At 34.4% G+C, this 25359-nt stretch overlaps 1 protein-coding gene across 5 annotated transcripts in view; it reads right to left on the bottom strand.

Moving 5' to 3' along the window:
* The window catches only part of CNTLN (centlein), a 297340-nt gene that overhangs the window by 139269 nt on the left and 132712 nt on the right, over positions 1-25359 (bottom strand). For all 5 annotated transcript variants that reach the window (XM_032392456.1, XM_032392455.1, XM_032392457.1 and 2 more), the window contains exon 8: positions 17065-17259. In XM_032392456.1, the coding sequence (XP_032248347.1) occupies positions 17065-17259 (195 nt within the window). The remainder of the gene's footprint in view (positions 1-17064; positions 17260-25359) is intronic.

The raw sequence follows: 25359 nt of genomic DNA on the forward strand, positions 1-25359 counted from the left end.
CACAGTCCTTATATATTAAAAATTATTTTGATACTATAACAGTAAGATACCCAAAGAAAGTACAAGATTGCTATTCTTCCATGTTGAAAATGAGAAAAAGAAGTATAACTGAAACAATAATAAAGTAAAAATCATAAAAAGCAAACCAATTATTAATGCTGGCATATATCCCGACTACAGTATGACAAGGCTTAACAGGATTCTGAGCCTAAGTTAAGGTAGTACAATCTGATCCCTGCCAACTGAGCAATTAGCCACTATCAATACTAGACCCCCTGATTGGCAAGAAAACAAAGCTAACTAATACATCGTTTTCTCCTTCGCTGTGTTGGAAAATTCTACCAAGTCAATTCAGCACTGCTAAAGAAAAGACAACAGAAATTTTTAGTACACGTGTAAGTATTCCACATCAAAATTAGATAATCCCTTGCAAAAGTTGACTCCTTAATGCTCCTATGTCCTACTTACTGGAATTGTTATCAAAGAATACTTGATAATTGTGAGAAAGGCTAAATGGGTTTGGAGTAAGACATGCATTTTTGCATGTGTTCATTCAATAAGGATTTGTTAAAATTTAAATACTAATCACTTAGGGGAGTGGGAGATTCAGGCTTCCAGTTATGGAATGGATAAGTCACAGGAATAAAAGGCACAACATAGGGAATATAGTCAATGATATTATAATAGTGTTGTATGGTGACAGATGATAGCTACACTGTGGTGAACTCAGCTTAAGATATAGAGATGTTGTATCACTATGTTGTACACCTGAGACTAATGTAACATTGTTTCTCAACTATACTCAAATTAAAAAAAAAAAGAAAACACAAAACATCATAGCCTATGGTAGTTAGTTGTACATGCTTAAAATGTTAACCAAAAATAAATAAATAACCTACTAAGTAAATAAATATATCTAATAGCCTCCTGTGTATCACCAGACCACACAGGCTTCTAGTAATGGTAATGATAGTACTTATTAACCTTAAGCCTCAGAGGACAAGGACTATACCTTGTATAACTTTGTATCCATTGTGTTTAATACCATAGAGTGTAAAATAAACATTTGAAAGATGAAAAAAAAAACCTCACCACCACCAACAAAAAAAGGTACATTCCTATGTTAGATTAGGGAGTCAAAATGTTTTTAAACATTTAATCCTATTATAATGAAATGGTAATTGTGTAAGCAGTTTATAAATTTATATACTGTACATTTCCAATGATATAAAATATATATTCTCCATTTTCTTTTTATATCCTTATACACACACACACACACACACACACACAGCTCAAGAGTGTAAGCACACTTAGAGGCTAATACCAGGCCTCCCTCCTCAGGTCTTCTTCCACAGTCATTTGTACTGAAGGCGAGGCCAAGCACTGGGGCTAAGATCTAGTTTCCTTACAACCCCTCACATCAATCTACAGATGTCTAGAAGAAACCATTGGCAGAGACCTCTCTACCCCCAATATTCAACCTGCCACCACTACCTGCCTTAAATTCACTGGAACTAACCTCATTATGCCTTTTATTATGATGTTTGTGGGTCACCATAAGAGCCCTAACTCCTGTGTCAATTTTTATGAGATCACCATACTCTCATGCTAGTTATGAATTATTTTTAAAAAGAAAAGATAGAAACCCCAAAAATGAACAAATAAAAAGCTTGCAGATTTAAATTAAACTGCCCAGGAAGGCTTGAAAAAAATCTATCATATATCTGGAGCTTACTGCCATGTCTCTATCCTCTATCTCACCTTTTATAGTTAGACATGGTTTGAACTTCTCATTCTCTCTTCCATACCCACTTAACTCTTTCATATTTCCCATTATGCTGTGTCTCCGCACTCCATTCTGAGCTTTATAGTCCAATTTTCTAATTCTCTCTTTAGCCCAATAACTCATTGTATGAGACTGGTCTTATTAGCAAAACTAGATAAAGACAGTATAAAAGTTATATAACAGACCAATTTCCTTCATAAATAAAGATTCAAAAGCAAAGTATCAGTAAAATGAGTAAATTAGTTTATAAAGAATTAGAAATGCCTCAGGCATCAAAAGATAAAACATTTGATAAAATTTATCACCATTTATGTAGGATATTAATCAGGCTCCTTAAACTGATAAAAGGTATCTATAAGAAACTTATGGCTAACTTACTTATCCAAGGTGAAATATTCCCTTTGAAATTTAGAACAAGACAAGGACACTATTACCACTTCTACTGAACTTTTGTATGGTAAAATGTATAAACATTGGTATAACATATTAGGATTTTCGTTTGCTGTTTTGAGGATGAGGAGAAAGGGGATCCCTCTTACACTCTTAGTGGGAATGCAAACTGATGCGGCCACTCTGGAAAATAGTATGGAGATTCCTCAAAAAGTTAAAAATAGAACTACCCTATGACCCAGCAATTGCACTACTAGATATTTACCCAAAGGATATAAATATACAGATTTGAAGGGGTACACCCCAGTGTTTACAGAAGCATTATCAATAAGAGCCAAACTAAGGAAAGAGCCCAAGTATCCATCAACTGATGAATGGATAAAAAAGATGTGGTACACACACACACACACACACACACACATACACACTGGAATATTACTCAGTCATCAAATATAAAAAAGAATGAAATCCTGCCATTTACAATGATGGATAGAGCTAGACTGTATTATGCTAAGCTAAATGAGTCAGTCAGAGAAAGACAAATACCATATGATTTCATTCATATGTGGAATTTTTAGGAAACAAAACAGGTGAACATAAGGAAAGGGGAAAAAAAAAAAAAGAAAGAGAAGCAAACCATAAGAGTCTCTTAATGATAGAGAACAAACTGAGGGTTGGTGGAGGGAGGTGGGTGGCTGATGGGCTAAATGGGCAATGGGTATTAAGGAGGGTACTTATTATGATGAGTGTATATGTAAGTGTATACGTAAGTGATGAATCACTAAATTCTACTCCTGAAACCAATATTACACTATATGTTAATTAAGAAGCATTTATTTTTTTTCAGTTTACCAGGTCATTTCATTTTTTCTTTTTTTATTTAAGTTCAATTAACATATAATGTATTATTAATTTCAGAGGTAGAGTTCAGTGATTCATTAGTCTTATATAATACCCAGTGTTCATTACATCACATACCCTCCTTAATGTCTAGCACCCAGTTACCCCATCCTCCACCATCTTCCCCTCCAGCAACCCTCAGTTTGTTTCCTATGATTAAGAGTCTCTGATTTCCCTCTCTGATTTCGTCTTGTTTTATTTTTCCCTCCCTTCCCCTATGATCCTCTGTTTTGTTTCTTAGATTCCACATATGAGTGAGATCACATGATAATTGTCTTTCTCTGATTGACTTATTTTGCTTAACATAATACCCTCCAGTTCCATCCATGTCACTACAAATGGCAAGATTTCGTTTTTTGATGGTTGAGTAGTATTCCATTGTATATATACACCACATCTTTATCCATTCATCTGTCGATGGACATCTGAAGTCTTTCTACAGTTTAACTATTGTGGACATTGCTGCTATAAACATTGGGAGGCAGGTGCCCCTTTGGATCACTACATTTGAATCTTTGGGGTAAATATCTAGTAGCGCAATTGCTGGAAATTGTATTTCCATTTGTATTTGTAACTTTTCCAATTGTATTTCCATTTGTATTTGTAACTTTTTGAAGAACCTCCATACTGTTTTTTTTTTTAAATGAACATTCTTTTTTTTCTTAAGATTTTATTTATTTATTTGAGAGAGAGAGAGCACGAGAAGGGGGAGAGGCAGAGGGAGAGGAAGCAGACTCCCCGTTAAGCAGGGAGCCCGATGCGGGGCTCGACCCCAGGACCCTGGGATCATGACCTGAGCCAAAGGCAGCCGCTCAACTGACTGAGCCACCCAGGCACCCCTCCATACTGTTTTCTAGAGTGGCTGCACCAGTTTGCATTCCACCCACAGTGTAAGAGGGTTCCCCTTTCTCCACATCCTTGCCAATATCTGTTGTTTCCTGACTTGTTAATTTTAGCCATTCTGACTGGTGTGAGGTGGTATCTCATTGTGGTTTTGATTTGTATTTCCCTAATGCTGAGTGATGGTGAGCATTTTTTCATGTGCCTGTTGGCCATTTGTATGTCTTCTTTAGAGAAATGTCTGTTCACGTCTTGATTAAGAACTAACTAGAATTTAAATAAAAATTTTGAAAAAAATAGGATTTTTAAGGAAAAAATAAAACTGGGAAGCTATCTACACAGAAAACCCAGAGGAATCTATAAAACATATTAGAATTAATAAGAGATTAACAGGGTGGCTGGATATAAGATAAACATTTAAAAATCAATTGCATTGCTATACAAAAGCGAAAAATCTAACAAAAAGTAGCTAAAATAGCAACAAAAATGTAAGCTACTCAAAATCTAATAAGAGACAGTAGCTATTACATTATCTAATAAAGAGACATAAGACTTCTATGAATAAAACTACAAAACGTTTTAAAAATGCATTAAAGAAGACCTAAATTGAAGTATATATAGCATATTTAGGGATAAAAAGATTTAAAATGCTAAAAACGTCATTTCTTCTCAAATTAATCCTAGCCGATTACAAACATTATACTGAAGAGCAAGAATATCCAAAGCACAGTTGAAGAAGAATAAACTGAAGAGATTTATTATATCAGATTATCAAAACTCATCATAAAGCTATAATAACAAATACAGTGTTGTTATTTCAGAGATTAAAAAAAAGTTACCCAACACAACAGAATACAGAGCCTAAAATAGACCCACTTAAACATGGACCCATATATACATTAAATAAAAAATGTCAGAGGAGGGATGCCTGGGTGGCTCAGTCAGTTAAGCGTCTGACTTGATTTCAGCTCAGGTCATGATCTCGGGTTGTGAGACTGAACCCTGCATAGGGCTCTGCACTGGGTGTGGAGCCTGCTTAAGATTCTCTCTCTCCTTCTCCCCCTACCCCTCTACCCCCCTTCTCTAAAAGGGAAAAAAAAAAAAATCAGAGGAAGCAGTGCAGATCATTGAGAAAAGGAGTGATTATTAGCAAACAGTGCTAAAACAAGCAGATATCCAGATTTAAAAAAAAAAACTAAATTGAATATTCTTTACAATAAACAAAAATCAATTCCACATAAAGACTTATATATGGAAGTCAAAACTATAATGCTTTAGATGAAAATATAGGAAAATATCTTCTGAGTTCAGGATAAAGTAGGATTTCTTAAACAAGATACAATAAGCACAAAGCTTAAGAGAAAATGATGAGAAATTCAACTATATTAAAATTAATAACCATTTTTCAAAAGATACCACAGAATATGTGAAAAGACAAGCCACAAGCAAGAAGATATTTGCAACAATTATAACTGAAAGCTGAGACTGCTCGCTGATCTCTAAACTCACTTCTTTTGGAAATGGACACGTTTTCCAATATTTGGGGGTTCATATTTCCCAATCTTCTTTGCAATTCTTTGCCAAACAATGCTGGCAGAAGTATTATGTACCACTTTGAAGCCTTATTCATAAATACTTCCTAAACATGATTCTCTAGGCCCCTTTTCCCTTCTTGTTTGCTGGAGTAGACATGATTCCAGGACAACTTTGATAGCCATGTTGAAAGCTAATGGATCCAAGAAATGAAAGGAGCCTAGATCTCTAAATCACTGCTCAGAAGCTGAAAATCCAAGTAATACCCACATTGGACTGTAATATAAGTAAGAAATAAATTATTTTAAACCTCAGAGACATGGGTTTATGTAATATAGAAGCTCACATTATGGTCAATAATATAATAACTAACAAAAGATTAGGATCTAAAACAAGGAACTTCAACAAAAAGACAAACATTCTAATAGAAAGATGAGCAAAAGACACAAACAGGTATTTCATGTAACATAAACATAAGATGCTCAAGCTCATTAGAAACCAAAGAAATACAAACTGAAACCAGAATGAAATACTATTTTATCCCTTTTAAGAATGTAACTAAGAGGGGCGCCTGGGTGGCTCAGTCGTTAAGTGTCTGCCTTCGGCTCAGGTCGTGATCCCAGGGTCCTGGGATCGAGCCCCGCATCGGGCTCCCTGCTCGGTGGGAAGCCTGCTTCTCCCTCTGCCACTCCCCCTGCTTGTGTTCCCTCTCTCGCTGTGTCTCTCTCTTCAAATAAATAAATAAAATCTTTAAAAAAAAAAAAAAAAAGAATGTAACTAAGAAGTCGATCATTTGAGACAACCACTTTGGCAAACAATTTGGCATTTTCTTGTAAACCTGAACATTTGCATTTCCATGACAGGCGATTTCACCCTTAGCAATATATCCTAGAAAAAGTCTTGCACATGTGGGTATGGACACATGTACTACAACGTTCATAGCAGCAGTGTGTAAAAATTCCTAGAGCTAAAAAAATAAAAACAAAAAAATGTGCAGTGACAAAAAGAGTAGAGAAATAAATTGTAGCCTCTTCATACAATAGACTATTCCATAGAAGGGGAAACAACTATAGCTACACTCAACAGCAGTGAGTTATCTTACAAAAATAAAGTTCAAAGAAAAAAACCTAGTTGTGGAGAATAATATACAAAGAGGATGATTATTTTCTTTTGAGAAAGAGAGAGAGAGAGCAAGCAGGTGTGAGCAGTGGAGAGGGGGGAGGGCGGGCAAAGGAGGAGGGGCAGAAGGAGAGGAAGAGGTGAGAATCCTAAGCAGACTCCATGCACAGCACAGAGCCTGACACCCGTGCTCGACCTCAGAACCCTGGGAGCACGACCTGAGCCGAAATCGAGTCAGATGCTTAACCGAGCTACCCAGGCACCCCAGAGGATGATATTTTTAAGGTTTAAATAAAGGCAATACCAAGTGATATATTATTTAAGAAAATGGTTTTAATAGGCAGGAATTAATTTAAAAAATTAAAATTAAAAAATAAAAATTAATATCCAAGAGAGTAATTATCTTTAGGGAAATAAGTAAAATGGGATCAAAGAAGAGCACACAGGTAGCATCAAGGGTTTCGGTTGATAGCTTCTGGTGGGTACACAGACATTACATTTATTTTTTTGTGGATTTCAAATATTTAGTGATAAAATTTTTCAAAAAAAAAAGTGAGAACATAAGGGAAAACATATAGAAAAACAATTCTCTGCCACTTAGGAAAGGAAGGAATAGACTATCAGTGATACGAAATAAAAATAAACAAGGCTGTGGTTAAAATTCACAACCCCAGTCTTGCGGTCTGCTGTTAGCCACATGAAGTGACTCTTCTTCATAGGTGAACATAGTAAGTGTAAGGCTTAGGTTTCTCTCTTGTCCTCTACTGTAAGATATTCCTTCAAGGCAAGAAACAGTACCTGCATGAAAAAGATAAACAAGCACTCTGAGATAAGAACAGGCAGTCATTCAAAATTCAGGTAGTTAAGAGCCAAGGTGCTAAGAAATCAAAGGTCACAGGTTTCAATCCCATATGAACCAATTAGCTTTGCCCTTTTCTATGGCAAAGACTGTCAGTTAGCTCACCAATAATTCTGATTATAAGTGATCTCAGAAAGAAAATAAATCACCACCAATACAGGAAAAAAATTTCAAATTTACTAATATGACATAAGAAGTGTTTTTTCTATATAATGATATTAAGACCTAACCAATAATAACCTAATTATTACTCCAAATGCCTACCAGCATTGCCTCATGTAATTTTCATAAAACTCCTATGAGGTAGGTACTATTATAATACCCATTTTAAAAATGATAAAACTGAGGCATAGAGAAATTAAGTAATTTGTGCAAGGTAAAACAGATGAAGGATCCAGAATTTATGTTATCTATTACTCTAAAGGTAACCCTCAAAAATCATGCACCAAAAAGTCCCACTATAAAAGCATTTGAAAAAAATAAACTAGGGATAGAAAAAATGGGAGAATAAAATATTCCTAAAATTTCCCCTCAACTTGCCCACTTAGTCTCTTATTAATCAAAGGGTGAACCCCAGACCAGCTATCACAGTATCATCTGGGAATGTGAAATAAATGTAGAATCTCAGGCCCCAGTCTAGACCTACTGAATTAGAATCTATTTTAACAACTCCTTACACCAAGTGACTTGGATGTATAATAAAATCTAAGAAGCACTTAGGTAGACTATGCTCAGTATCCAGGACACACCACACACTTTGTCACCTCAGGGCCTATGACAATTCACTTCCAACAAGGTAGAAACTCTTAAATAATTTTCAAACTGACATATAGTCCACTTTCTCTGTGAAAGCTTTGACAACCCTTTTCCTCTCCATACAATGCTCCCTGTAAAGCTTCTTTCCACAAAGTTCATACTATGCTCATACTTCCATTATAGCACAGTTTATAATAATTATTTTCTTGTCTGCATAGCCATCTATAAAATTCATCAAAACAGACTGTCTTATTCATCTTTGTATTCTTTCACATTAAACCTAGTACCTAGAATACAGTAGGATTTTAATAAATATTGATTATATCACTGAATAATACATGAATGAATAAATGATAAATGGATGGATGGAAGAATGGATGAATGAAAAGATGACTCTAGGGGCACCTGGGTGGCTCAGCCGGCTAAGTGTCTGACTCTTGATTTCAGCTCAGGCCATGATCTCAGGGTTGGAAGAATGAGCGCTGTGTGGGGCTCCACGCTCAGCACTGAGTCTGCTTGATATTCTTTCTCTCCCTCTGCCCCACCGCCCGCTCGTGCACTCTCTCTATATATAAAATAAATGAATAGAATCTTAAAAAAAAAAAGATGAGTCTAGTTGGACTAAATTCTAAAGAAGGATTACAGTAATGATATGATAAAGAATATGTTACTAATTGGTAGAAATCCTGAGTCACCCATTTCTCTCCATTCCTAGTACTATTTCCCTGATCCAGGGCTTCCACTTCTCTCTGTATAACTTCAGTGTCCTCCTTCCTGTTAGGAGAAATGCAAGAATAATATTTCCTGCCTCAGAATATGGCAAATCTATTTCTCCACTTAGTAAGGCCTAGAAATCCTGGATTCATTTTTTTAATTCCTCCTTTCTTCCCAAACTTCACATCTAAGCCATCTTCAAATCTTGTGGGTTCTACTTTTGAATTATTTTCCAGAATCACAGTATGTCTCACAACCTAACCTAAGCACCCCTGAGTTTCATCTTTACGCTTACAATTTCCTCTTGAATTTGTCCCCCAGTTCCCATCCTTGCCCTCCTGTAGTCTCCTTTCTGTACTGCAGCCAGTGTGAGCCCTTTTAAAACTGAAGTTAGATCTTAGCAGTCTTCTGATTGAAACACTCCAATAGGTTCCATGTTGCATTTCTATTTGAAACATGCCAATGGATTTCCATCTCACTCATTGTAAAACCTGCATCCTTATGGTGGCCTAAGAAGGCTCTAGGAGACCTGAGCCCACATCTGCCTTTCTGAGGTCAACTCTTACTCCTCTCCCCAGAGCTCTCTCAGATCTACCCACACTGGAGGAATGCTCAATACAGAAGACAAAAGATTCTTGAGAGAAACACAGAATTGCAGAGAAGAAGGAAGAACACTCAGGTGAATAAAAATTCTATATGAATACTGATTCTTTAATGACAGTAATGATAATGTCTTTAGAGGATGAAAGTGTATGTAGGATCAAAATGTAAGACAAACATAGCAAAAACAGGTGAAGAGATAAAGGAGAATGTATTAAGTTTCCTGCATTGTATGAAAAGTGTTTAAAAGTAAGTTAAAACTCACTCTAAAAAGTCAAAAGATAGGGGGGTTCCACTTACAATAATGGCTGAACTGATCCTATCAGATTAAGCCTCCTGCCTATAACTATTTGAACTCTGAGCAAAATATAAAAACAACTACCTGAAGATAACAGACAATAATCAAACACAGGGAGAATCTGAATAAGAATTAATACTTAGAAAATAGAACAACATTGAGTGACCTTCCCTTTTTTATGGATTTTGACCTAAGGGTGGCCCACAACAGATACTATGTGCGAAGGCTAAAATTCCAACAGAAATGTACAGAGGACAGCGTTCAGGCCTGCCACTGCAGCCAGAAAGGGAAACTTGTAGAAAAGAGAGAACCAAAAGTATGACTGGTAGCTCAACTCTTCATGCACTGGGCAAGACCTCTAAACAATCAAGATAAGGTTAAAAGAACATAAGAGCAATTTAACGTACCTACCTGAAGGGAAACGGGGCTTAGAGTTTAAGTCTAACCTAGTTAAATTCTGATTAAAAACAAAAACAAAAAAACTTCAACACTACACAATCCCGAATTATTAGACACAGAGAAAACATCAATATGTGACCCATATTTAAAAGCAAAGGAAAACCACTAGTCAACAAACACAAGAAGTCCCAAAATATGGAATTAAAATATAATGATTTTAAAGGATCTATTTTAACTATTATAATAAGGACCTAAAGAAAAACATGCTTGTAAGATACGAAAAATTAGGAAAACCCCACAGATATATATATACTACAATAATGAAACAAATGAAAATTCCAGTACTGAAACATACAATATTTAAAGAATAATTCACAGAAAAGACTTAAAAAGCAAACTGGGGATAACAGAAATGTCAGTTATTTGAACATAAATTAGTAGAAATTAGCTAATCTGAAGATACATAGACATTAAAAGATTTAAAAAAATGAAGAGAGACTTGCTGATCTAGGGGATAACATTGAAAAGTCTAACACAAGTGAAAGAGGAATCTCAAATGGAGAATAGAGGAGTCAGAAAAATAACTGAAGAAATCATGTCAACACTTTCCCCCTATTTAGTTCAGTAAATAAATAAATACATACACTTTTTTTTTTTTTTTACAAAAATCAAGAAACCCAGCAAACTGCAAGAAGGCTGATTATAATGAAAACCATACTTGGAAACATCATAGTTAAAATGCTTAAAACTAAAGCTAAGATATTTTTTAAAAGAAGCTAGACAAAACTGGTACATCACATTTAAGTAAATAATGAAACAAATTCCCTCTGACTTATCATCAGAAACAGCTGAGTCCAGAAGACAGAAAACTGAAATTTTTAAATTGCTCTTAAAAATATGTAAACAGTCAAACCAAAAGAAAGAAAGAAAAGAGGGACAAAGGAACAGAAACAGGATAAATTTTTTTAAAAAATGGTAAAATGGTACATAAAACCCATTATATTATATAATATTATATTAATAATTATATCAATTCTAAATGGATTAACACTGCAGTGAAAAAGAAGAAACTGTCAGAATGAACAAAAAATATAGGACCCAACTATGTATACTTTAACATAAAAACACCTATAGGTGGAAATTAAAAGGATGGGAAAAGGTATACCATGTAAAATGTAACTATTAAAGAGTCAGATAGTCTATATAGATCAAAGTAAAATCGGGTCTCAAGCCAACAGAATATTATAATTAAAAGTAACATTTTATAATGACAAAGGGTTCATTTAATCAGAAAGACCTGACTACCAGAGGGAGATTCTAACAGCTCTCTTAAGCAACTGACAGAAAAACTGATAAAAATATTAAATACAAAAATCATTAAAGACAGAAGATCTGAACACTATCAACCACAATGACATAATTAATATTGATATTTAAGGAACACTCCATCCAAAAGCTGCAGAATACAAATTATCTGCAAGTACACATAAACCATATGCTGGTGATACAAGTCTCAATAAATTTCAAATACAATAATCTTAGGGAGTACTATCTCTGACCACAATAGAGGTATATTGGAAGTGAAGAGCAGTAACACATACAAATTGTCCCTGACTTACAATGGGTTCCACGTCTGATTTTTTTGACTTTATGATAATGCGAAAACAATTTGCACTTAGTAGAAACTGTACTTTGAGTTTTGAGTTTTCATCTCTTCCCAGGCTAGCAATAATGCAGTATGATCCTCTCTTGTCATGCTGGGTAACAACAGCGAGCCTCAGCTCCCAGTCAGCCAAGTGATCACAAGAGTGAACAACCTGTACACTTAACAACTATTCCACACCCATATCACCATTCTGGTTTCTGTTACTTTCAATACAGTATTCCACATATGTGAGATATTCAACAGTTTATTATAAAATAGGCTTTGTGTTAGATAATTTTGCCCAACTGTAGGCTAATGTAAATATTCTGAGCAGTTTAACATAGGCTAGGCTAAACTATGATGTTTGGTAGGTTAGGTGTATTGAGGGTATTTTCAACTTACAGTATCTTCAACTTAGGATGGGTTTATAGGGATGTAAACACATTGTAAGCTGAGGAAGATCTATACAAGGAAAAACACCCAAATATTTCAAAAGGAGGCAATACACATCAGAATAACCAAAGGGGTAAGAAGAAAATCACAGGTTAAATTAGAAACATTTCTAAACAAATGCATATTTCTAAAATTGATGAAGTGATACTAAAATTTCTTTAAAATGCAACAGAGCCAAAATATACAGAACATTCTCTTTTTTTTTAAGATTTTATTTATTTATTTGACAGAGAGCGAGAGAGGGAACACAAGCAGGGGGAGTGGGAGAGGGAGAAGGAGGCATCCTGCTCAGCAAGGAGCCTGATGCGGGACTCGATCCCAGGACCCTGGGATCATGACTTGAGCCGAAGGTAGGCGCTTAATGACTGAGCCACCCAGGCACCCTATACAGAACATTCTTGAAAAAGAATAAAGTGACTTACCTTATTGTTTCAAGAGTTACTATAAAGTGACATATATATGAGTGGGTATTTTTCTGGACTCTATTCTGTTCTACTGATTATTTTGTCAATTATTATGCCAATAGCACACTATCTTGATTTTCTTTTAGCTTGCTAAATATGTCTGAAAATCAGGTAGTGTAAGTCCTCCAATTTTTTTCTTTATGAAACTTGATTTTGCTCTTTCAGGTCACTGGCCTCTGACTGTGCATTCCCTGTAAAATCTTAGAATTGGCTTGTATTTCTCGAAAGAAAGAGAAAAAGAAAGAAGAAAAGAAAGAAAGAGAGAAGAAAGAAAGAAAGAAAGAGAGAAAGAAAGAGAGAAAGGAAGGAAGGAAGGGAAAGAAATGAAAAGAAAAGAAAAAAAGAAAAGCCTCCTGGGATTTTGACTGGAATAATATGAATGATCAATTTGGAAAGAATTGACATCTTAACAATATTTTATCTTCTGATTATGAATTTGGTATAGCTGCCCATTTATGTATGTCTTTAATTATACTCTAGTATGTTTTGTACTTTTGTGTATAGGTCTAGGGTGTATTTTGTCAAATTTATCCTTAATTATTACATAGGCTTTGATATTATTATAAACAGTACTTTTAAAACTTCAATTTCTAATTACTTATTTCTAATATTTAAGAATATAACTGTTATAAATTGATCCTGTCTTTTGCAACACTGCTAAATTGACTTACTATTTCTAGGACCTTTACCATAGACTCAGTAGGATTTCTATATAGATGCCCATGTTGTCTGTGAATAAAAAGAGTTTCACTTTCTCATTTGTAATTGGTATGATTTTGTTTCTTGCTTTATTGTACTAGTTAGAATCTCCAGTACAATGTTAACTAGAACTGACTTGTTCCTTATCTTAGAAGGAAAGCATTCAGTGTTTATTATTTTTTTTAAGATTTTATTTATTTATTTATTTGACAGAGAGAGAGAGAGAGAGAGAGCAGCAGAGGGAAAGAGAGAAGCAGACTCCCTGCTGAGCAGGGAGCCTGATGCGGGACTCCATCCCAGGACCTGAGCTGAAGGCAGATGCTTAACTGACTGAGCCACCCAGGCACCCTCAGTGTTTATTATTAAGCAAGAAATAATGTCCTACCCAAACTCTTCCAGTGAAAAAGAATATTTTGCAATTTGCATTAGGACACCAGCATCACCTAGATATCAAAATCTGACAAAAAACATTCAAGAAAGGAAAACCACAGCCCAATATCCCTCATAAATATAGATGCAAAAATTCAAAGCAAAATATTAGCAAATTGAATTCAGCAAACAAAAAATAATAAAATATTACAACGAAGTTAGATTTATTTCAGGAACGCAAATTAAGTTAATAATTGGAAATCAATCAATGTAATTCATGCTGTTAACAGAATAAATGAGAAAAGCCTTACTATCATCTTAAAAGATGCACTGTATACACTCAATACCTTTTAATGAAAAAGCTTTCATCAAACTATGAAGATACGGGAACTTCTTTAATGTGATAAAGGGTATTTACCAAAAAACCCATAACAAACATATTGTTTAAAGGTGAAACACTGTAAGGTTCAAAAACAAGCAAAACTAATCAATGATAACAGAAGTCAAAATGGTGGTTACCTTTATGGAATTAGCTTGCAATGAACATCAAAGAGGTTTATTGGAAACTGGTAATATTCTGTATCTTGATCCGAGTGGTATTTACAGGGATATGTTCACTTTGTGAAATGTCACGGAGTTACATACTTATGGTTTGTAAACTTTATTATTTGTATGCTATATTTCAATAAAACTGTTCATGAAAAATTTCAAGTGTTTTTCATGAAACTTTATGAATTAACCTTAAAGTTATATTTAAGTGCTAAATGCCAACATAGCCAAGACACTTTAAAGAACAGTAAGAAAGTAAGAGTAGAACTACCAAATATAAAGACTTATTAGAAGCTATACTAATTAATACAATATAACACTGTACAGGAACACAGAGAACACAGAGCCTAGAAAGAAACTCGTAAGTATACTGAAGTAGGATATATGAGAGAGGTAGCCCAGCACTACAAGGGAAAAAAAGGGGATTGTTCAACAGGTTGAGCTGGAAAAACTGATTACTACTGGGGAGAAATAAATAAATACAAATGGATCCTTACCTTATACTATATACATAAAACACCATTCCAAATGAATTGTGAATATAAATGATATAAGCAAAGCTTTAAAACTTTTTAAAGAAAACAGAGGTGCAAATCTTTCTGTCTTTGGGGTAGGAAAGGACTTCTTAAATGAGACACCAAAGCATTAACTATAAAAGATTAATTTGTCTAAATTAAAATTAAGAATTTCTGTTCATCAAATGACACATTAAAGAAAATGAAAAGATGAGGTATACACTGAGATAAGATATTTCACTTAATAGAGATTAATATCAGGAATATATAAAGAACTTTTATGAATGAATAGGAAAAGAATCCAGTAGAAGAATGGATAAAAGATGTAAACAGATGTTTTGCAGAAGAAGGCATACCCTTGGCTAGTAATCATTTGAACATGTGCTTTATCAGTGATATGCACATGAAGATCAAAATAAAAAATACTTGAATTAGTTAGTTGCCAGCAAACTATGAAATCTGACAATACCAAGTGTTAAGTAGGATGGGAATCAACCAGATCTCTTATGCATTGTTGGTGGGAGTAAAATTTATGAAAAACACTTTGAAAAATAAGTATTTTGTGAAAGTAATGTTTTCACACTCTAAACCCATGATTTCCATTCCTAGATACATGTTCCACTTAAATGTATGCATATGTGTACCAAGAATCATGCACGAAAATATCAGTTGCAGCATTATTCATAATAGCAAAAACTGGAAATAACCCAAATGCTCATCTACAAGTGAACGTACAAGTAGTTATGATATAATCACATAAAATGGAATATTATAAATCAGTAAAAATAAACAGCTATACCAAACAACATAAGTGAATCTTAATAACATAATGATGAGTCAAAATTGCCAAACCCCAGGTAACAACACATTGTGGTATTTTTATAAATTACAAAACTACACAACATACTATTTCCTCATAATTTATAAGTGATAAAACTTTTTAAAAAATAATCAAAATGATAAACAGTTTAGTGGTTACCTCTGGTGAGAGAATCAGGGTACCAGATAAGGGAGGAGTATACAAGTAGAGGTAAGTCATTAGTAATGCTCTATTCTTGGATTAGTTGATGGGACCAAGGCCATTTATTATAATAAATGAACAAATAAGTAAATTAAAATAAATAAAATAGGCCTATGTGTGTAACATGATACTGTGTCATGATACAAATTTTATGATAAATCCTGTGCACCTGATATCCAAAAAATGTAATATAATATGTTATAAATTTAAAAACTGTTGTCTTAAGGTTGAATCGTTAGCAAGACAAAATATGCTGGGTTCAAGAATTACTGTTCAAAGATTACTGCTAAAAGATCATTAAAAACATTTAATTATCTGTATTAATTCCATTTCTGAACTAAATTAATAAATTCTAAACTTAAAGAAATGCCAAGTGCCTTAACTTACAAGAATAAGACTGTGTTCTTTACAATACATATTTAGAGCTGAAAGTTACCTTGAAGATTATCTAAAAGAGATACCACGGAACATATTTGATATGCCAAGCTCTGCACTTAATATGCATCATCTTGAGAATGCTTACAAAACTGTGTAACATAGCGGTAATATTGACATTTTATTTGCGAGCAAACTTTGGCTAAAAGTCTTAGTGAATTTGTTCAAGTTCACAAAGCTCACAGGCAGGGTTGTGATTTGCTCCCAGGTTTATCTGACTCCTGAACCTACACATCTATCTTTACATTTGTACTACCTCAGGAATTACACCAGGAAGTAGGTAGAAAGGTCAAATAACTGTCCAAAACCATACTTTAAGATAGTGGCAGAATTGGGACTAAAAGGTACTAAGTACCATATATCAGGCATTATGGAAACTACTTTATGAGACTTCCTATTATACATTCTTTCCATTCCATTACCTCATTCAGTTTAAGTCTCAAAATGGGCATCATCTATTAATTTGCTGTTCATTATTATATTTCAGTCAAGTGTTTCATCATAACTTTGCCAATTACACCGTATATTTCTATGTGCATTTCTATTTGAATCCATATTATATATAATATTCATGTCTACAAAGTATAAAAAATAGCACAATACAACAATCTGCCAAGTCTTATATTCTAATATACTAATTACGTAAATTTAGTCAATTGTAGGAGACAATTTAATATGATATTGCACTGGGTAACATTTTTAGAAAATGTCTCTCACCTGTTCTGAGTGCTCTGAATCACTTTCTTGCAGTAAAGGATAGGGTGCTCCTTGTGATTCCTGAAGCTTTTCTTTTAATTTAACATTTTCTTGCTCTTTTTGAAATAGCTGATCCTGAAGACTAACAACACTTTGCCGGAGTATAGCTTCACTTGATTTTGTGGTTTCAAAACAAATATGTAATTCATTGTAAAGCTGTTTCAAAAAATATATCCAAATTTATTAATAATCAATAAAATAGTCATGTCTGTGTAAACATGCATACACACATACACATATCTATAAAGACTATATACAATATACTACTTGCCCTGATTTTAATACTCTAGAGGTGAAAAAAGCCATAAACAGATGGAAAACTAAATAATATAATCAAATATCAACATAAAACTACAATTGATGTTAAAAAGGCAATATGTATTATTGGCCAGTATAATATAGGAAAAGTGTGCTAAATTCCTAAGGAGGACGAAAACACTTTAAGCTAGTTATATTCAACTTAGAGGACTCTATGTAAAAGAAAGGACCTGAACTGAGCTATGATACTATTATAGGAACTGAATGAAAACAAAAGTCATTCCAAAGGTGGAAGAAATGTGAAAACATTATGTACAGTTATAGGAAGGGACAGAAAGGGAGCATAAGATCTATCAGCCCAACTGAACCCAATATATACATTTGAAAGAAAAACTAAGAATCTTTCATTGAGAGTTCATTAAGTTTGACTGATACATTCCCATTTAGTATGAATTAGCATCTACGGCTGTAGCTGGGGGGTGGGGGGCAGAAGGAATAGCAAGAGACAGTCAGGCAGTAAGACCATAGACAAGAGTGTAGACTCCTGAATGCCAGATTCAGGAAAGTGGACTTGTTCCTGTAGGCAACAGGGGACCACTGGAGACCTTCAACAGAGTGTGATAAAACAGAAGCAATGTTCTGAAGGCATGATAGATGACTTTCGATTTTTTAACTCAAAGAAACATGAACTTAAAAATTTAAAACTAGAGTTTATTAAAACTGTGAGACAGCAGCATATGATATACATAGAAGTGGCTTCAGGCAGAGTCACATATGGTTAACAATGGCTTTCCTCCAATGCTCCTGAACTTACATGGTGATGAAACTCCTAACTTCTGATTGTGATAGGAGGCATAATTCAATTTGTGGTAACTAATTTACATAAAGAGTGTGTATTTGCTGATGACACTGGGAAAGTGATCCAAGAATTAAGATTTTTGTTTTTTGTTTTTTTAATAAGGCTAATAGTGAGATAGGGAGATCTTATAATAAGAGAAAAATCCCTCAGGGTTTTTGTTCAAATTTGAGAGTTTGCAAAATTCCCAAGTTCAAAATTATGTAACTAATACACTAGTTTTTTAGGTTTGCTCATCTAATTGAAGAGTGGGAGAATCTTGCCTCATGGGAAGAAACTTAACTACACAAAAGGTGGCAGAGTACTTTTCTGTGTGTATGCTATACTTTAATTTTTTAAAGTGTAAAATTTAATAAGGCTTGTAAAACCTCTTTTCTTAATGCTTTTTCTCAGACATATACCTTGTCATAAAAACAAGATTCATCAAGCCATTCCTCTGACACAATATGCTCAATATACTTTTTATGTTCTATAAGGGATTGTACCACTCTATTATTATAGATGCTTCAAATAATCCATTTCACTTTACAGCCAAAGTTTAAGCAATTTTTATAAAGCAAAGTTGCCTTTATGATTTATATAGGATTTCAGGACATGAATTTGTAACTTTCCCTCCCAGTTACCTTTATACCAGGGAGTATGTCCAATGTCCTGTCCACAGTTGATACCATCAATCTAGGAGGGAAGAGAGAGTAGGAACCTGACCACGTTGAGGAAAAATGAAGGGATCAAAGTGGGCCTTATAGTGACCTACCTGTGCTGTGTTGCTGCTTTCATGATTGAGTTCAGGTAGAAAAGAAAAAAACAAAATCTGGAGACAAGAGCTAAGCTGTCCAGAGAGATGTGAAGCTAGGATGAATGAAGGTCTGCCTGACAGCATACACAGTCACTTACTCAGTTAAAAGATTATTTAACTACTTTCTCTCTTATTTGTATGCTTTATTAATAATAGCTGGCTTTTAACCAGCACAAATTAATCTTTCTGGAAGAAAATAATCCAAAAACAAATATTTAAATATTTAAAATATTAAAGAATTTATAAATACCTAATTATACCTCAATTTAAAAATATATAAAAAAAGAATTTCTAGATTTCAATTATTTGAGCATCTCATGAACATTGATTGTTGACAAAGAAAAACTCACAGTTTCCCTTCCACTGCCCAAAGTACAGGAAGAATGATAGTGTGTGGTCAGGACTGAGGACCAATTTACTGACCATTAGTGCCAAGGGTGTGGTATATTTTCTTTGGGTGTCATGTCTTGGGATCTTCCTTCACAGTTATAAGGCTCTGGGCCTATTCATACATGAAAGAAGGCTCTGTCTTAATATTTGAAGCTGCTCTTGTCTCCTCTCACGTCTCCCTTACTGTTCTCTTCTTAAGTTCTCCACTTTGCTCTCTCTGCCAAGCAATTTACACAGGTGTACTCCTTCTCAGCTGTCCTGGCTTGATCTGATATGACCGGTGGGCAACTCTAGACACTGAGGCAAACTCTGTTTCTCTGAAAATATCCATCCTTCCAAGCAGCGGGTGGAAAAGAATTAAAAAAGCCTGGAACAGATATCTAGATCAGCTCTGCTCCAGGAATTGGGACAAACTCTCTTATTCCTTAGTTCTTATTCTAAGTACACATCTCCTACTTGCCTATTTTCTTTGATAGCTAATTGGACTTTACTTATTCAGTAGCAATAAGACCACTCAGTTGTGGACTTAGAGTACAGGGAACAAAGAGAGCCCTCCAGCCATTTTTAATTCGAGGCCCCAGGCCATCAGTAAACTTGGCTACAAAAAGTCTTCAGGGAGGCTAAATCTATTTTTATTTCTAAAGTGTTTTTGGGTGACAATGCCTCGGGGTAATAGAAGGTTTATTTCGCTAGGAGATCCTACAAGAACGCAAAGGTTTAGGTTGTTCCAGTCCCCTGTTAAATGCCATTTTATTCTCATCCCATTAAGAACAGTAGAGTGGGTCAAAAAAGTTTGCAAGTGAGTAAATTAGGTAATACAACAAATTAACTCATCTACATTGGTTTAGGAATTGGAGTTAGTAACTTTTTTTTTATTAGCAATAACAATTGCTTATAACAGTTTTCAGAGAGGTTCTTTTCTCTACTTCTTTCCTCTCATAGTCCAAAAAGCCAAAATGGATTAGAATTTTTTCCAAGATTCTGGCCTATGAAAACATTTAATCATACATTTCCATCTATACAAGTATTAATCATTATAATCCATAATCCAGGATGCTTACTATTCTTGATGCTGTTTTCTGTTGAAGAAATTGAAATTTGAAAAGTTAAGAGGAACTCCAGGGGACAGAAAGCAAGTTATCTCCAGGAATAGGACCCCAAACTCCAAGTCCTTTAATTTTCAGGGACTTATACTGAAGTACTCTTCTTCCCTTATTTTTATTAGCGTTAAGGAACAAGATATTTTATTAACCTTAACAACTTTGGAAGTGGATATGCTCTGTGACCCAATGACTAATTTGCTTAAAGAATAAAATTCTCCAGGTGTGCCTGGGTGGCTCAGCTGTTAAGCGTCTGCCTTTGGCTCAGGTCATGGTCCCAGGGTCCTGGGATGGAGCCCAGCATCAGGCTCCCTGCTCAGCGCGAAGCCTGCTTCTCCCTCTCCCACTCCCCCTGCTTGTGTTCCCTCTCTTGCTGTGTCTCTCTCTGTCAATAAATAAATAAAATCTTTAAAAAAAAAGAATAGGGGCACCTGGGTGGCTCAGTCAGTTAAGTGGCTGCATTCGGCTCGGGTCATGATCCCAGGGTCCTGGGATCGAGCCCCACATCAGGCTCCTTGCTCAGCGGGGAGTCTGCTTCTCCCCTGCCTGCCATTCCCCCTGCTTGTGCTTGCTCTCTGTCTCTCTCTTGCTCTCACTCTCTCTGTGTCAAATAAATAAGTAAAATCTTAAAAAAAATAAAAAAATAAAAAATAAATAAAAAAAAGAATAAAATTCTCCTTCTTTAGTAAGTATACTATTTGCTACTGTGACTAAGACAATAAATTCTACCATTGAAAACTCTGTTTGTAACAGCAATATGAGAAAAAAACCTCTGATTTAACATGCAGTTTAAACTAAAAGAATTCATAACCTAACTCTTAATTTTCCCAAATTGATATTGTGTCATGTAATTATCATTAAATAGAATAAAAAGTTGATAAAACACATATTTAGTACCTCAAACATGTTAGATGGTCTAGAAATTATAAATGTTGATACAGTCCCCATGTGATGTGCAAAGGTAGAAAAACAATTAAAATGTAGATAAATGGCTACATGCTCAGAGGAAGAAAACACACTAGCTTACTTTTATTTCTCCTGATGGGTGTGTCTCTTCCAGAGGAGCCCTCAACATTATTAGGTTTTGTGTACAAGACTAATGATTTGTTAAGGGGATCTCTGGGAAAATATGACTCAACCCCTTCCCTGTGCTCAAAGTTTTTTTCAATTTTCTCTCTTCATCTTTGTCTCCCCTACACGTTCCCCTCAACCTACCACAGAGGGCAACTGATTTTATCTTTTCTCATAATGAAATGAATACCATGAAATAAATCAACTTAATAAATTAGAGAAAGGAGGAGAAATGGGAGGGAAAGCAAAAAAACAACAAAAAAAAGTAAGAGAGAATTGAGAGAAAGAGGAAAAAGAAACTCCATTAGAAACAGTAAGTTAAGAAGTTTCTAACTCTTAGAAAATTAAGTTTAGTAAGAACTGGAGATAAACTATTAGTGTAATTTTTTATCCAACTCATGTGAGTATTACAGCTAGGCCCCAATTATTTGTAAGTAATAAAATTAATGTGAAAATATGTTTGAAAATCTTACTTTTAAGTAAATAATTTCATCTTATTGCATGGATTATTAGATTACTCAAATTTATTGGAAAAAAATCTAGAAAAATACATGTGGATGAGGAATAAACGTAAGTATTAAGTAAAATGCTTCAGGATTAGAATGAATAATTTGATGTAGGTGAACACTGGAGGTCTAAACAGTAGCATACTGTTTATTTTTGTTAAATAAAGCAGTGTGATCATTCACAAATTTCAGCATCCTGAGCTCCACCACTAATATATTTTCTGGGGGGAAAAAAACTGTATCTAATAAAAAAAAATCTGCAGAAAGTAAAAAAAAAAAAAAAAAAAATTAAAAATTGCAATGCCACAGCAAAATAAAAGAAACCAAATTTTTATAACCAGGAGAATGAGTGGCTGAAGAAGAATGATGGGGGCCCTTTTCACAAAGGATGGTAACATGCAAGGATCCCTTTTCACCAAAAAGAATGCAATGGAATCTTTTCTTTTTTTTTTTTTTTAAGTAAGCTCTACACCCAGTGTGGGGCTGAATTCATGACCCTGAGATCCAGAGCCACACACTCTACTGACTGAGTCAGCCAGGTGCCCAGCAATGGAATCTTTTTAAGTAATATTTAATATCAAGATAAATTTCCCACGATTAAAATTATTGAGCATTGAAAGAATTTTGATGAGAATGAATAATGCAAGTTTATAGAATCTATTTACAGAATCCTTTAAAGATAAGACCACATTATTCTATGTATAACGGAACTGTACAGTGGGCTTTATAACAGAGTTTAAGATTGTGGGTTCTGAACCCAAGATTATATAGACTTGAATTCTACCACCTTTCGACAATACTCTAAGCCTCGGCTATTTGATCTGTAAAATAATAAGGAATAATAATATACCACATAGGGTTGGTGTGAAACTTAAACAGTGAAATAAAAGGCCTTTTCCCAGTTGCTGATACACAATAAGCTCAACAAATGTTAACCATTATTATATGGTTGCTGGACATGACTTAATCTATACCTCAATCTACATAATACATTTCTAAAATAATCTGTATAAATGGAAACACAGATTCTCCCTGGCTTATAGTAAAATTTTATATTCTGTATTTATGATTATGCCCCAACTGGATGGCCTTTCCACTTGTGTTCTTAGTTTTTTTCTGTAATATGAGCAAATGATCTAGTGCAGATAATCGCAATGATCAATGTAGAACATTAGTTTCTCCATATTTTTATACTATTTAGAACCATTTGGGGCGCCTGGGTGGCTCAGTTGTTAAGCGTCTGCCTTTGGCTCAGGTCATGATCCCAGGGTCCTGGGATCGAGCCCCGCATCGGGCTCCCTGCTCCGCAGGAAGCCTGTTTCTCCCTCTCCCACTCCCCCTGCTTGTGTTCCCTCTCTCGCTGTGTCTCTCTCTCTGTCAAATAAATAAATAAAATCTTTAAAAAAAAAAAAAAAGAACCATTTACTCACCCAAATAGTTAAAAATTAAATGGTCTAGAATGATATTCAAATTAAGACAGAAAAATACGCCTACAAAGTTTAAAAATACTCTTACATTCAAATAAACATCTATGATTTTTTAATTTGCACTATCCAAAGTGGAATATCATTGTACACAACTCCTTAAGGTTCAATAATTTAACATTTCCTGATCATTTCTCATGTGGCAGGCAAGTCGCCTTCAAACTTCATGATCCCCTGTGCATTCTCAACATTTAATAACTTAAACAAGACTATCTTTATGTATGAACTAACTAAGAGTAAATTGTACACCATTAATATGTTCTTACTGGCTTTTTCATAAATGGTTTCCTGGCCCGGTGTGTGTGTGTGTGTGTGTGTGTGTGTGTGCACGTGTATCTATGTCTGCATATTCAATATTCTCTAATGAATACTAATAGTCTGAACTGACAGTAGAGATGTTTATTGCAGCTTTATTTACAATAGTAAAAAATTTTAGAAAGCAATAGTAAAAAATTTAAACAACGTATATTATCAACACTGGAAATATGGTTAAATAAATTATATTATTATTTCCAAAGTAATTATATGTCATGATATTGTTTTAATATAATGTAGTAAAGTACTGAAGTAAAAGATATTAGTGTATCCACAGATATGTTAAAATGCATTTTAAAAAACTGAAAGGAAATATTCAAAATGTTAACAGTATTTGCCTCTTGGAGATGGAATCATTAAAAAAATTTATTGTTTGTTTTTATGAATAACTATTTACATACAGACTACCAATGGAAAAATAATTGTAATGTTTACTAACCACAGGCAAAATTAAATAATCAAGGACTTCTGAATTGAGTGTAGTTGAGTATACTAATAAAAACCTTATGGAGAGGAGCGCCTGGGTGTCTCTCTCTCTCTCGAATGAATAAATAAAATCTTTAAACATAAAAAAAAATTTTAAAAACCTTATGAATGAATGACTATAAGGACCTAAAATAACTTTCAAATTAAAATACTACAAAATTAAAATTTCAGAATGAGCATCAAGTTAAAAATCAGTTAAGTTTCCTATACCACACCCCTAAGAGGTAACTTTTGAGGAACAAGTAAAAAGAAAAGGAATTCCAAGTGGAGAAAAGAGAGGACAAAAAAGAGACTAAACACAAAGGAAAGTAAGCCAGATCTTTAAAGCAGTAGATGTCAGTTTGCTCTTTTTTTTCCTGCCTCTATACTACTCATAAGCACAACATATTCCCATCACCTCTCTCATTATTGAGAATGATTCTTGGAGCGGATGGTCTTAATCCTGGGGAAACATGTATGTAAGGTTTCAAAAAGTATCCCAGATCAAGGCTGAAGTTATGACAAGTTCTCCAAACTGGAGTGATAAGCTCTACCTCTCCAAATTTAGTAAAGATTTTGTCTAGGGAATTTATGGATTGAGGTAGAGTCCATATAAGAAGAGTTATAAGAAACTAATTTGTTTCAATGATGTCTTATCTTTTCAGAATAGATATCAATCAAGGAGAGTCTCTGATCCCTAACCTAGGATAGGAACAGGCCCCAGGTATGTACTTCTACCATTACAACACACATCATTCTTGCTCCTCCTACTCAATATCAGTGATCAATTAGATTTTAGGCTGTAGGAGGTAAAGAGTAAAGGCAGTAAAAATGTTACCTATGCAGATAACAGTGGGGAGAGCCTTCAGGCAATGAAAGCCAAGTGCAAAGACCTTGAGGTTGAAGACTACTTGGATGTTCAAGGGTAAAAAAAGAATTAAGTGCGGCTGCAGTGGAGAGATTAAGGAGAAGGGAAAGATGAGATCAGAGAGGTGATGCAGAGCCAGATCATGTA

Source organism: Phoca vitulina, unplaced genomic scaffold, assembly GCF_004348235.1.
Source record: "Phoca vitulina isolate PV1807 unplaced genomic scaffold, GSC_HSeal_1.0 scaffold67, whole genome shotgun sequence".
NCBI classification, from domain to species: Eukaryota; Metazoa; Chordata; class Mammalia; order Carnivora; family Phocidae; genus Phoca; species Phoca vitulina.